The 15,000-nt window shown below is 45.9% G+C and overlaps 1 protein-coding gene across 2 annotated transcripts in view; it reads left to right on the plus strand.

Moving 5' to 3' along the window:
* The window catches only part of tubgcp6 (tubulin gamma complex component 6), a 47,241-nt gene that overhangs the window by 24,062 nt on the left and 8,179 nt on the right, over positions 1 to 15,000 (plus strand). For both annotated transcript variants that reach the window (XM_079501797.1, XM_079501798.1), the window contains exons 19-24: positions 1 to 1,996; positions 2,360 to 2,693; positions 2,935 to 3,111; positions 5,871 to 6,042; positions 13,048 to 13,189; positions 13,550 to 13,744. The exon at positions 1 to 1,996 is cut by the window's left edge and continues 296 nt beyond it. In XM_079501797.1, coding sequence (XP_079357923.1) covers positions 1 to 1,996; positions 2,360 to 2,693; positions 2,935 to 3,111; positions 5,871 to 6,042; positions 13,048 to 13,189; positions 13,550 to 13,744 — 3,016 coding nt within the window. The remainder of the gene's footprint in view (positions 1,997 to 2,359; positions 2,694 to 2,934; positions 3,112 to 5,870; positions 6,043 to 13,047; positions 13,190 to 13,549; positions 13,745 to 15,000) is intronic.

A 15,000-nucleotide genomic window follows, 5' to 3' on the forward strand; every position in this document is an offset into this window, starting at 1 on the left:
GCCCGTCGAGCCCGACGTCTCCAGCCTGCATCCTTCGTTCTCTCACATCCCCATCGGGGAGAACGTGTCCGAGACCCAGGAGACTCTGCCCAGAGCCTCCCCGTATGGCCACGCCTCTCAGTCCAGTTTCCCCCTTGGCCGGTATACGCCGGATATGGCCACGGATATTGCACCCAAAGCCAGCCTGCACGGTCACCCATCGCAGGCTACAGTGGACGCAAGAAACACCACGACTGACGACAAGAGGGAAGCCATTGCATCTTCATCAGAAGGAGAGGCCGGTGGCCGTGTCACCGCGACTCGGACCGCCGAACATATCGTGGAGTCAAACCGGGAAGAGGTCCAATCTGTTGTTGTTGTGTTCACGGAAGGAGAAGAATGTCCTTCTCGTCCTCCTGCAGCTGCTGGCCCCTCGCCGACGCCGCAGCAGGGAGGCCCTGCTGGTGATCACCAAACACTGACCGCCCCGTCTGGCTCCGTTCTGCGAGAGCCGTCCGTGGCAGACACCCGCGCTCGCCCCTCGGAGGCTCATATTCAAATTGGGGGGCATGTGTCCGAAATCAGTGCACCGCTGTCCTCGCAGAACATTTACGGCCATGCCTCCGATGCACACCTAAAGGTAGGCCAGCTGGTGTCAGCCGTGGAAGGCCCTCATCCGCCGCCCAGCATCCATGGCCACGCATCTGATGCTCACATCAAGGTCGGAGACTTTGTTTCAGAGGTCACCGCTCCTCTACTGTGCCCGAGTGTCCATGGACACGCCTCCGATGCTCACATCAAGGTCGGAGACTTTGTTTCAGAGGTCGCCGCTCCTCTACTGTCCCCGAGCGTCCATGGACACGCCTCCGATGCTCACATCAAGGTCGGAGACTTTGTTTCAGAGGTCGCCGCTCCTCTACTGTCCCCGAGCGTCCATGGACACGCCTCCGATGCTCACATCAAGGTCGGAGACTTTGTTTCAGAGGTCACCGCTCCTCTACTGTGCCCGAGTGTCCATGGACACGCCTCTGATGCTCACATCAAGGTCGGAGACTTTGTTTCAGAGGTCGCCGCTCCTCTACTGTCCCCGAGCGCCCATGGCCACGCCTCTGATGCTCACATCAAGGTCGGAGACTTTGTTTCAGAGGTCGCCGCTCCTCTACTGTCCCCGAGCGCCCATGGCCACTCCTCTGATGCTCACATCAAGGTCGGAGACTTTGTTTCAGAGGTCGCCGCTCCTCTACTGTCCCCGAGCGCCCATGGCCACGCCTCTGATGCTCACATCAAGGTCGGAGACTTTGTTTCAGAGGTCGCCGCTCCTCTACTGTCCCCGAGTGTCCATGGACACGCCTCCGATGCTCACATCAAGGTCGGAGACTTTGTTTCAGAGGTCACCGCTCCTCTACTGTCCCCGAGCGCCCATGGTCACTCCTCTGATGCTCACATCAAGGTCGGAGACTTTGTTTCAGAGGTCACCGCTCCTCTACTGTCCCCGAGCGCCCATGGCCACTCCTCCGATGCTCACATCAAGGTCGGTGAGCATGTTTCTGAAGTGACCGCCCCTCTGCGTTCCCCCGGCATACACGGCCATGCTTCCGACTCACACATTAAAATCGGGGAGAATATTTCGGGATTCGTCGCCTCTGTTCCTTCTCCAAACATCCACGGCCATGCCTCGGACGCACACATCAGGGTGGGAGAGCACGTTTCTGAAGTGACCGGCCACCTCCCCACTCCAAACATCCACGGCCATGCCTCGGACTCACACATCAGGGTAGGAGAGCACGTTTCTGAAGTGACCGGCCACCTCCCCACTCCAAACATCCACGGTCATGCCTCGGACGCACACATCAGGGTGGGAGAGCATGTTTCTGAAGTGACCGGCCACTTCCCCACTCCAAACGTCCACGGTCACTCATCGGACGCCAACATCAAAGTGGGCGGGTTCGTGTCCAACGTGCCTGAAGCGGGTCCTCGTTGGAATAAGCACGGACACGCCTCCGACTCCACCCTCCAGGTCAGTGTTAATGAAAATGGCAGATTTTGGCAGAGCTTGTAGGTCGGCTATTTTCAGCATGCAACCAATTGTAAAATCGGTCATTATGACGCCATCAACACAATTCTTTTCAAAGATATAAAATGCAGGCACTGTATTCATCTGTTTTCCTCTTTTAATGAACAAAATAAATAAACTACTACTACTATCAAAATACATTTAAGTTGACAAAATCAACTGTACATTTAGTCGACTAAAGTCTTATGATATTTTGTCATCTAAAACTAGACTAAAATTAAAACATTTCAGATGACTAAATAGAAAATGTATTCAAAAGACTACTAAAGCTAAATAAAAAGATTGTCAAAATCACCACTGCTCCAGGTTGGGTGTTTGGTGTCTGGAATCCAACCGGTCTCGTCCCCTCTGCCTGGAAGTGCTTACGGACACTCGTCGGACTCCGCTTTAAGGACGGGTTGCATGGTGTCCGGCACTCAGCCACTGCCGTCCGCGCTGCCGGGCAGTGCGCACGGCCACTCCTCTGACTCGACTCTGGGCGGAGGGTGCGTGGTGTCGGGGGTGCAGCCTCAGCTTCTGCACCTACCAGGCACCCATGGCCATTCTTCAGACTCTGCACTGGGAGGAGGGTGCCAGGTGACGGCCAATGAGAGCGGAGCGAGGGAGCAGAAACCTGACGACAACATGCCAAACAATCAAGGTGGTGTATGAGTTCAAGTTCAGTTTCTTTACTTTAAGGGGAACCAAGTTTGTTTTTTCGTAAATGAATGGCCTGCTTGATCATACTACAGTGTGACACGTTTTGAACATGCAGATCTGCTACTTTTGCATTTTAATCTTGAAAGGTTTGGACATACAGTAGGAGGTATTGAGGTTTCCACCCGACAGACGGCATGTTCAAGTCAGCTAAACATTTCATACTATCTCCCACTCCCTTCCAGGTGGGGAATCAGACATCCCCGTTGAGCAGCAGCAGCAGCAGCAGCTGGCCGAGGGCATGCTGGGGTCCTGGGCAGCCAGCTGGGTCCTGTCCCCCGCCCAGCGCTCTGAGCAGGAATACGTCCTCTCTCTGGCTGCTCACTACCAAGTGGAGCAGTATGAGGACGGTTACAACCTGTGTGAGTACGGCTCAGAGCACACAGCGGAAAGAAGTGATTACTTCTGCACGATTCAGGATGTGATCTGTGTTTTTAGTCCACTTTTGATGCTTTGTATTAAGACGCTGTCAGAGTAAGACTCAAAATGGTATACTTGGATTGATCCATTTTATTTATAGATATATGGATAGATATAGAGATTGATTGATTGATTGATACTGTAGATATATGAATACTGTAGATAGATGGATACTATATAGATGGATATTGTAAATAGATTGATAGAAGTGTCCGGGTAGCTCATCCGGTAGAGCTTGTGCCTTTTCTACCACAAGGTCATGGTTTCGATCCCGGACACTGCCAACTCAGCACATGAGTAGACCGGCCTGGGTGTGGAAAGTACTGGGAGCTGATGGTAGGTGTGGCACTCCACCTCAGCATTCCATCTCCCAGGGGTCTAGCGCATTGTAACGGGGACAGACTCTCGTGTTATCGGCTGATAGCGACAATAAGCCTCTCCCGAGTCCCGACCTACTTAGATGGATAGATAGATACAGTAGATAATAATAATAATAATAAAACTTTATTTATATAGCACCTTTTCAAATTTTCATTACAAAGTGCTTTACAACAACAAATCAAATATACAGCAGAAGACATTTCAAAATAAAACAAAAATTAGGAAAAATATATATACTAAAATATTTGATTGGGAGCGAAAGCTAATCTATAAAAGTGTGTTTTTAAAAGGGATTTAAAAGAGGACACTGATTCAGCACGCTTGATATGTAAGGGCAGTGTGTTCCAAAGTATTGGCGCTATGGTGCTGAAAGCCTGGTCTCCTTTAGACTTTAGCCGACAAATTTGAGGGTTAAGAAGGTCATTGGATGAGGATCTCAGGGAGCGGGTTGGGACATAGGGGGAGATAAGATCGGCGATGTAGGGTGGAGCGAGACCGGACCTGGCCTTGAATATGGTGAGAAGGAGTTTGAAATTGATTCTGAAGGAAATTGGGAGCCAGTGCAGGGACGCTAGAACGGGGGTGATATGGTCAAATTTCCTGGAGCCAGTTAGCAGACGAGCAGCAGCATTCTGTACTAGTTGGAGACGATGAATAGATTTTTTAGTGAGGCAGGTATACAGAGAGTTACAGTAGTCTAAGCGTGAGAATATGAATGCGTGAATGACTTTTGTCAAGTCAGAGGGGGATAGAAATTATTTTATTTTGGCGATGTTTCTTAAATGGTAAAATGATGATTGAGTGACTTTCTTAATGTTGTGTTCGAAGTTGAGGTCAGGATCAAAAGTGACACCTAGATTCTTAACAGTGGGCCTGAGATTTACGGTTAAGGGGCCAAGGTCATTTTCTATTTGGGCTCTGGCGAGAGGGGGGCCAAATACTAGCAGATGATCTCTCCTAGGGGAAGCAGGTAGAGGGAGAATAAGATAGGTCCTAAGATTGATCCCTGGGGGACCCCTGACTGTAACGGGGCGAGGGAGGAGGTGAGTTCACCTATGCCAACAGAAAAAAGTCTGTCACTCAGATACGATTTAAACCACTGGAGAGCAACACCAGAGATGCCCACAACCTTCTCCAGTCGATTAATGAGTGTCAAGTGATCAATGGTGTCGAAGGCGGCTGTTAGGTCAAGCAGTATGAGAAGGGAACAATGACCAGCGTCTGCAGATAACAGGAGGTCATTGGTTACTTTCAGAAGGGCAGTTTCAGTGCTGTGGCGGGTGCCACAGATTTACCGTTACTATTTGACCGTTACTATTTGACCGTTACTATTTGGAGGGGAGGGCCCACCCCCCACCTGGGACAGATCTTTTGACTTCAGGGCCATCATAGCTCATCGTGATCGGCCACTTCGTCCGCCTTCAGTTTGAACTGGGTCTCTGTGATCTTTCCATCCTGGTTGCGGTCCTAGTTGGAGAACATGTTGGCGGTACCGGTCGAAGCGACAGTTTGAGGATCCAAGGACAATGGAGTTAGGTTTAGCCAGAAGTGCTTTTTAATACTTCATTGGTTCAATATTTGTACATAACCTATGGAGACCAATGGAGATATCTGGTTTCTGCCCGACAATCAAAAGATTTTCTAAATGCATTGAAAGAGAACAGACATATAGATGCTTTATTAATCCTGCATTAAATTATTTTATATTTAATTTATTAATCCGAAGGAAGTGCTTTGATAAGCAGACAGTGTTTCCCCTAGGAGGAATGGTAGTAAATGTATTTTGTGCCTTGGCTTCTTTTGAAGAAGTTGAGTGTCTTTGAGATTGACAGGTGTCACAGAGCCACTGTTGCCTTGTGGACCGCCTTCAGGCAAAACACTCCGTATGAGCAACACAGAGGCAATACAGAAGCTTGAGGCCGGGAGAGAGTATTGATTTTTTTTTACCAGGGCCAGTGCACACTAATGATCAACATTTCAGTTTTCACATCCATGTAAATGAGAAGATTTTCATCTGTAGTCCCTGAGCAGGCTGTTAAAAGTGGTGAATAGACATCAATACAATACAAGTAAGTAAACGAGTACAAGACGAGACCAACGATGAACGCATATACTGTAGGGAACCCCTGATGAAACTTGGGAAGAAAAAAAAACCCTGATGAAAAAACAAACAAACAAACTTCTAAGCCACTTGAGCTAGGTCATTTCCAACACCACTGTTTGTGGGGAGTTACTGCATGTCTTTTTTCCTTTCAAACAGATGCTGGGGTCGTGTCTTTTTCCTGTTTCACTCTAATCTTATCTGTGTTCTCTCCTTCAGCGTCGTCCCCAGACTGTCAGCTGCTGAAGCAGGTGACACGGGGCCCCTGGGGCCTGCCTCCCGTGGACCCGACGCTTCACGGGGCCACAGACACCACCACCATCCAGCTCAGCGAGATGGTCTCCCTGCCAGTCCTGATGAAGCACTCGGTCACCACGCCTCTCATCACACAGTGAGTGTTCTTTTAAAGGGGCGGAGAGCAAGAGGCCGGGAGAATTAATGTATATGGGAGGTTTGACAGGTTTTTTTGCGTACCTACGTAACAATTCTCCAAATCCACGGTTCAAGGTCCAAAACTCAGTATTTGAGCCTCCTATGTCCAGCTTTGAGGGTCTGTGTAAACACAAACATTGAAGACAAAAGTGTGTAAACACAAACAACACGAACCGAACATGTCCGGTCGGTTGCCGATGTCGGGAGCGACCATGTCCTGACTAGATACCATATTCTCAATATCAACTCTCAATTTATATATATATATATATATATATATCTAATACCAATCAATCAACTCCAAAGCAAGGCTAGCGAAAATAATGCTATCTTTGTTTGTTTTGGTGAGAAGCTCCGTGTTGCCAGATTCTGTGAGTGAAACAAGCGACCAGGTCTATGAAAACAAATCCAAAAGAAGCAACCAGTTTCACTACTTGAGCCCTATTACATCAGCTATTTTTTTTTTAAGAAACATGAAAGCAAGCCAAAATAAGCAACTACACTTCACGGCAACTATGAATATTAAGCTATGTTACAGGAAAACTAGCCCAAAGTCGCCTATAATAAGCATTACTGGCAACACTGCAAACCAGTGCTGCTTTCTGCAATTTGCATGGGGAAAAATAATGTTTCGTCGGCAGACTGGTTTTGTGCTGATACAAAAATGCTAGTCTGTTGCAATCTGGAAGTTTTAAGTGTAGTCTTTAACTAGTACTAGTCTGAACAAGTTTGTTTGGTCTGAAGTCACCTTAAGAGTCATTCAAAGAGAAGCAAGCAACTCGTTTTGAAGGGGAAATACTGGTGCTTTCGCTTATAGTGGCTATTTTTCTACCACGTCAAAGCCACCGATGCTGTTGCTCAGTGTGTGTTGCAGTGTAACAAAATGCATGATCAGAATTCTCATTACCTTCCACTTGTCATTTGACAGGGTCCAGACAGACCTTTTGAAATCCACCCACTCCACTGGAGTTGACAGATTGAAGATTAAAATGGAGTGTGACAAGTTGACAATTTTGTCTGATATATCAGGCAAACTTGTCATAAGTTTCATTTGCACTCGCATCACATTTTTGCTTGCTAAAAACAATCCAATCTCTTCAAGCTCATGACAAAATAATATCCTGCTGTCAGCCGCCCATGTCAATCTGGCACAGAGTTAATTGAATGCCATGAAGTGTCTCTTTTGTGAATGCGAAAGAGTCACTTTTGTGTCGCATTCCACGGAAGTACAGGATGAGGTCCTATCAGTTTGTGTTGGAACTTGTACTGTACAGTTGGGTGCCACCGATATTGTCCCTTATCATTTGACCCATTTAGGCCTGACCTCAAAATTTAAAAAAATCCTTCTAAATCCTCCAGTTTTCTGAAATAAATATTTTCACGATTTTTCGAAAATAGCAGACCTACAAGCTCGTAGCGCGCCACTCGGTGGCGCGCTATGAGCTTGTAGATCTGCTATTTTTCAATAGCTAAATTATAACAATGTTTAAAACACCAAAAGGGGTTCCCGCCCAAAATGGGTTAACTGTCCTTTTGCGCAGATCACGCAAACCTCAGCAAAAAGAAAAGGACAATATCGATGGCCTCCAACTGTACCTTCCTAAATGAAATCAATACGGTCAGGGTTTGACATGGTTCTGACAAACTGAAACCTTGCCCAAATGTGTAGTGGTACACGACGTACATCATAGATACGACATAGATGACTGATGTAAGCGGCAGGCCAAAGGAAGTCCGAGATCCACATTTGAGTAACACTGTATCCGTGTGGATCCTGGGATCAACAGGCGTTGATTTTCTTTATTAACCCATTTAGACCTGAGACCAGATCCTACAAATGTCTTCTAAATCCTGACAGTTTTCTAAAAAAAACCTATGTTTCTATGTCAGTGATTCTCAAACTATTTCATGTCAAGGACCCCCAAGATTATATGTAATTGGCCGCCGACCTCCATCTGAAAATATGTTGTTCCATGGAGCCCCCAGAAGCAAAGATTTGAGTTAAATAAATATATAAATTGCCTTTAAAAGGACGGAGCTGTTGGCCTGTGTGCTTTTTGGGGATGAGCGGACCACTTTTAAAAAGTTGAGAATAATTAAACTTTTTTGAGAAATGCATGCATATGACGTGTTAGCCTGGCATGGCCAGACAAAATATCACTGCTATTTCTTTTCTTAGCTCTGGCAGATTCGTCTGGTTTCCAGGCTAATGAATGTGTGGGCTACTTTTATCAATCGCGATAAATGGTAAATGGTAAATGGTGCATTTATATAGCGCCTTTATCCAAGGCGCTTTACATAGATTGTGCATTACATTCACCCATTCACACACACATTCATACACCGATGGCAGCGGAAACCATGCAAGGTACCAACTAGCACATCGGGAGCAATTAGGGGTTCAGTGTCTTGCTCAAGGACACTTCGACAGTAACTCTGGGGGAGCCCGGGTTCGAACTGGCAACCTTGCGGTTCCCATCCAGGCACTCTACCCCTGAGCCACCGCCGCCCGCGATAAATCGTGTCTGTCGTCTCGAGATTGCTGACCCAACCCATCAGCCACATGTCTTCAAGTGATGATTGTCCCTTGCTTAGCCTGAAGTAATGAGGTTATGATATGACACCCACATATGACCTGTACCGCTGTCTGGGCGGTCTTAGATTTGGAGGATGTTGCGCCTTTCATTTTCAGCAAAAAAAAAATGCACTAGGCAGCGCTTTTTCATCAGAACACTTGACACTGTGAACTCACCCTGCTGCTATCACTGATCTCTCTGTTCAAGAGAATTCACCTTAATCGTGCCGCACTGTCATGTGAGTGGAAATGTTAGAAATTGTGTGTGTGTGTGTGTGTGTGTGTGTGTGTGTGTGTGTGTGTGTGCGTGTGTGCGTGCGTGTGTGCGTGCGTGCGGTATTGGCTGCAGTTTTCTGCAGAGCTGACCTCAATCATCCAAAAAGCCTCTGTGGATGCTGTGTGCTCAGCTCTTTCTCTCTCTCTCTCTCTCTCTCTCTCTCTCTCTCTCTCTCTCTCTCTCTCTCTCTCCTTCTCTCTGACTCTATCTCTCTCAGACATTGTTTACAGGTAAATTCAATGAGTTGTCTCTCATTGTCTAGAGACTCTATGGCTTCTGGCATGTTCTGACCTTACTGTAAACTTACTTGTGCTACAACAACCAGTGTGTGTTGTATGGTTCCTCTAGCATCTGGCTATACACACCTCACCTCCTTTGGTATTTCTAAATACAGGCATCAGGTAATAGTGAACACCTACTAGGCTCGTCTCATTGCTTTGCTCATTTAGGCCTGTCACAATTAAATTAACTAGACCTGTACGTGCCCGTCACAGTCGGCCACCGGCCTACTTGGGAACGATGCAACTTGGGAACCTAATGATATACGTTGTCATAGCACCCGTTTTAACTGTCAGCCGGTGTCCCACATGGAGATCTGTGTGTGAAGACTGCATACAATTAATCATTTGTGATTAATTGATGAATTGATGAAGCAACCTAAAAACCAGAAATTAAAATTGTATTCACATTCCAATGTTGAATACCAAAAACACAATTCAATCGTTAATCACAATTATTTTTGTGACAATTAATTGACAAAAAATGTGTAACCATGACAGCCCTGGTTCCGACACTCCTGACCATGTAAACATAACAGTCGTATCACTCCTGACCATGTAAACATAACGGTCGTATCACTCCTGACCATGTAAACATAACGGTTGTATCACTCCTGACCATGTAAACATAACGGTCGTATCACTCCTGACCATGTAAACATAATGGTCGTATCACTCCTGACCATGTAAACATAACGGTCGTATCACTCCTGACCATGTAAACATAACGGTCGTATCACTCCTGACCATGTAAACATAACGGTCGTATCAAAGGTCTGAGAGTCACTCCTGACCATGTAAACATAACGGTCCTATCAACGGTCTGAGAGTCACTCCTGACCATGTAAACATAACGGTCGTATCAAAGGTCTGAGAGTCACTCCTGACCATGTAAACATAACGGTCGTATCAACGGTCTGAGAGTCACTCCTGACCATGTAAACATAACGGTCGTATCAACGGTCTGAGAGTCACTCCTGACCATGTAAACATAACGGTCATATCAACGGTCTGAGAGTGAAACTGTCCCACTTGATTAAACTCAACTCTACTGAAGCAACACATCAAATAATGATTTAATCTGTATTTACACAAGCACACAGTTTATAGTGCGTGGGTGACTGCCTGTGGGAGAATGTATGTCAAACAGCTCAGTTCATAGAGAAGATACAGAGTCCAGTACAACATACAGTATATGGCAGGGGTGGGCAACTGGAGGGCCACTACATTTCCACACTCAACTCCAGAGGGCCACATTGCATATTCCTGTCGTAGCAAAAATAGTCTTTTGCTATTTTTGAATTGGAATCCTGAAAATGTACATATATTATTTATTTAATTTCAAATCATAGCGCATGCGGACCTACGAGCAGACCTATGAGCTTGTAGGTCTGCTATTTTGGAAAAATCGTGAAAATGTGGCGCAAATCTTTCAATATATATTCTTTCACAGCGAATGTTTTTAACTCAAATCTTTGCTTCTGAGAGTTCCCTGGAACAACATATTTTCAGATGGGGGTCGGCGGCCAATTACATATCATTTTTGGGGTCCTTGACATGAAATATTGAGCACCACTGATATAGAAACATAGGTATTTCAGAAAACTGTCAGGATTTAGAAGACATTTTTTAAATTCCGACGTCAGGTCTAAATGGGTTAAGTGAAGGTGGGGGCCGCATGTGGCCCCCAGGCCGCCAGTTGCCCATGTATGATGTAGAGCAGGGAGGACGCAAGCAGGCAGAACATGTTCGTATTGGCATCATGTGGCTATGAGTCCAACCTGCTCAATTCCTCTGGACTGGAGTTGGGGGATCCTTGGCACAAAACAGTTTTAGAAGGCATTTGTAGAATCGGAGTTAGACTATTGGAATTTGGCTAGTGGTGTCACACTGCTTCTATTCTGTGTCACTCAATTCCCTCCAAAGTAACTAGTGACTAAAGCTTTCATATCATTGCAGTGGAGTAAAAGTATATTTGCCTGGCGGATTAGGAGTAAAAGTACTGAAAATTGGAAACACAATAAAATCACACTTGTGATTGAAGTGAGGGGCGCTATTATCATCATACAGCATCATACATCATTCCGTGCTCAGCCAATCAAATCATCAAAAAAGTCATTATATGTACTTTGCTCAGCCAATCAAATCATCGCTATGGGGTAAACAGCCAATCACAATGTTTGTGTTCACACAGACCCACAAAGATGTGCATAGGAGGGCCTAGCGCCCCTATAAAACCAAACCCTCAAAATTACAGTATGTGAGTAAATGTACACAACTGCTAGCCTATTAGCGTTGGAGTACTGGCATTTGGCTAGTGGTGTCACACTGCTTTTGGTCTGTGTATCCCTCAAATTCCCTCCAACCGGAAACAGACGTCAGGCCTTTTTACAAGTTCTCAGCACAGTCGATCTGATGACATTACATGTGGCTCGCTCAGTCTGTATTGTGTGAAATACCAAAACTTGAATAAACCAGAAAGCAATGTAATACTGCGATGTGCTATAAGCCCTTATTATCCTTAATACATAGTGGTGGATCTAATCTAGGGATTAGACTAACAGTATACTCTATCTCAGCCATTTGCCGCCTGTGGGCGTGAGTTTATTGCATATTGCAAGTGGGGCTTTTTACCCTTTCTCCCCAATTTTATTCGCTTCGCCAATTGATTCCTCAGCACACAGATGTGTGTGTTGTCACTGCTTCTAAGAACACATAACCACAAGTAAGATGCGTGAACGCGGGAAGCGAACGCAGCTCGTAAATTGCAATAACAACAATTAGAATAAATTACGTACATTTTTAAAGGAGCATTCAGTGATTTGGGTGATTTGGAAAACCACCCAGTCCGCCCCGGTAACAAAATGTGCACATGCACGCTCTACAGTGGGGGGAAGTGCAACAGGTGCACCAAGGCCCGCTCGATCATGATTGGAGGAAGGCCCCTCTCATCCTGATTGGATGAAGGCTTTGCCACCCGCCACCAAAACTGAAACTAGGGTTTTTTGACCCCAGGGGCTCACTGGGGACAGGGAGGAACTCCTTATATGGTCAGCACACTCTATAGTAGGGAGGATTATCCAGAAAAAAATAAAAAAAACAAGTGATATTTGAATTAAGTCAAATCACTGAATATACCTTTAAGGTTTTTTTTAGTTCTCTTTTTTTAAGTTAAGTTTTTTAAGTATTTTTTTTAGTGTGTGTGTGCGTGCGTGTGTGTGTTTTTTTTCTTTTGGGAAGTTTTTTCTTTTTAAGTTTTTTTTAAGTTAAGTTTTTTTTTAAAGTTGTGTGTGTGTGTGTGTGTGTGTGTGTGTGTGTGTGTGTGTGTGTGTGTGTGTGTGTGTGTGTGTGTGTGTGTGTGTGTGTGTGTGTGTGTGTGTGTGTGTGTGTGTGTGTGTGTGTGTGTGTGTGTGTGTGATACAGCTGCGCCCTCTGGTGGCGGGCCGGTGGTGTTACAGCGCGACACACAGACAGACAGACAGTTTAGGCCAGCTTCTATAGTTAGTGCTCACTGTGTTCGCAATCACTGTGTTCGCAATAAGTCCCCACTGTGTACACAGAAAACGAACCGAATCGACTGGGCAGTTTGTTTAATGCCGCAATGGCCGAGGGGACAAAACTCCTGCTAAAACAAACCTTTTTCCCACTTTCTGTATCTTCACCCAGATGGCATGAGGGCGAAGTAGCGATACAGGGGATGATCAGTGTCATTTGTTGTTGAAAGTGTGGGTGTAGGAAGTTTGATGATCTATAATGATAATATAAACAAAATGGTAATATTTAACACACACATATATACCGGTATCCCCCTCTGTCTTTTCTCTCTATCCCCAGCGTGTCTCTGGTGAACAAGGCGGTGGTGGACTACTTCTTTGTGGAGTTGGGGATGGAGAGACACTTTGAGGCCTTGCGTCACTTCCTGCTGATGGAGGACGGAGAGTTCGCCCAGTCCCTCAGTGACCTGCTCTTCGAGAAGGTGAGGCACGTTTGTTTCCACCATCTTACTTGTGTTTCCGGCGTCACCATTGCCAGTGTCAAAAGGTTGAGTCGCAGAATATGCGGTGGTGGTTTTTGTGTGTATGGTCATCCATCCGGACATTGGCACAAAACCAAATGTCCGTCCTTGTCTTCTCCTTCTCCTGAGTTGGCAATTCATAGAATGACAAAAACAAAGTGTCATAACATTTTGTAATGGAATTCTAATTTAAACATTTATATAATGTTGAAAAGGTATATGATATAGCAACATAACCTTTTCAGAAAACTGATTTAGAATTACATTTTTAGAATGAGCCTCAAGTCTACAGTAAATGTCTGTGTGTATGGCCTCCCCTAGCTGGCCAGCGGTCAGACTCCAGGCGAGCTGCTGACTCCTCTGGTGCTGAACAACATACTGAGCAAGGCCCTGCAGTACAGCCTGCACGGAGACATCGCACAGGCCGCCAACTTCACCTTCGCTCTGCGCTTCCTGCCCGAGACCTTTCATCCGCACGCCCCCGACTCCCTCAACTGCCTTGAACTGCGCTACAAGGTAAAAACGCACTCACTGCCTGGAACTACGTTACAAGGTCAAAACGCACTCACTGCACTGCCTGGAACTACGTTACAAGGTCAAAACGCACTCACTGCACTGCCTGGAACTACGTTACAAGGTCAAAACACACTCACTGCACTGCCTGGAACTACGTTACAAGGTCAAAACACACTCACTGCACTGCCTGGAACTACGTTACAAGGTCAAAACGCACTCACTGCACTGCCTGGAACTACGTTACAAGGTCAAAACACACTCACTGCACTGCCTGGAACTACGTTACAAGGTCAAAACGCACTCACTGCACTGCCTGGAACTACGTTACAAGGTCAAAACGCACTCACTGCCTGGAACTACGTTACAAGGTCAAAACGCACTCACTGCACTGCCTGGAACTACGTTACAAGGTCAAAACGCACTCACTGCCTGGAACTACGTTACAAGGTCAAAACGCACTCACTGCCTGGAACTACGTTACAAGGTCAAAACGCACTCACTGCACTGCCTGGAACTACGTTACAAGGTCAAAACGCACTCACTGCACTGCCTGGAACTACGTTACAAGGTCAAAACGCACTCACTGCACTGCCTGGAACTACGTTACAAGGTCAAAACGCACTCACTGCACTGCCTGGAACTACGTTACAAGGTCAAAACGCACTCACTGCCTGGAACTACGTTACAAGGTCAAAACGCACTCACTGCCTGGAACTACGTTACAATGTCAAAACGCACTCACTGCCTGGAACTACGTTACAAGGTCAAAACGCACTCACGTAACGACCTTGTAACTACGTTACAAGGTCAAAACGCACTCACTGCCTGGAACTACGTTACAAGGTCAAAACGCACTCACTGCCTGGAACTACGTTACAAGGTCAAAACGCACTCACTGCCTGGAACTACGTTACAAGGTCAAAACGCACTCACTGCCTGGAACTACGTTACAAGGTCAAAACGCACTCACTGCACTGCCTGGAACTACGTTATTAACGGAAAATATGTTGAAAGTAACCAATATTTAGAATCAACAATCGACTTAATTTTCCTCCTGTATGTTAATCGAGAAGCAGGTTTTTCTTTTATATTTTCCCCCTTATTATATATCAAAGAATCGACTCAAAAAAGCCCTAATAGATGGTTGTCTCGCCCCTAGGGATCTGGTGAGACGTTAAAAGGCAATGGCCCTTTTTATTATCGCCAAAATGGATTTGTCTAGTCTAAACCACGTAACTCTGTACATTGTGGCATAC

Source organism: Electrona antarctica (genome assembly GCF_951216825.1).
Source record: "Electrona antarctica genome assembly, chromosome: 5".
NCBI classification, from domain to species: Eukaryota; Metazoa; Chordata; class Actinopteri; order Myctophiformes; family Myctophidae; genus Electrona; species Electrona antarctica.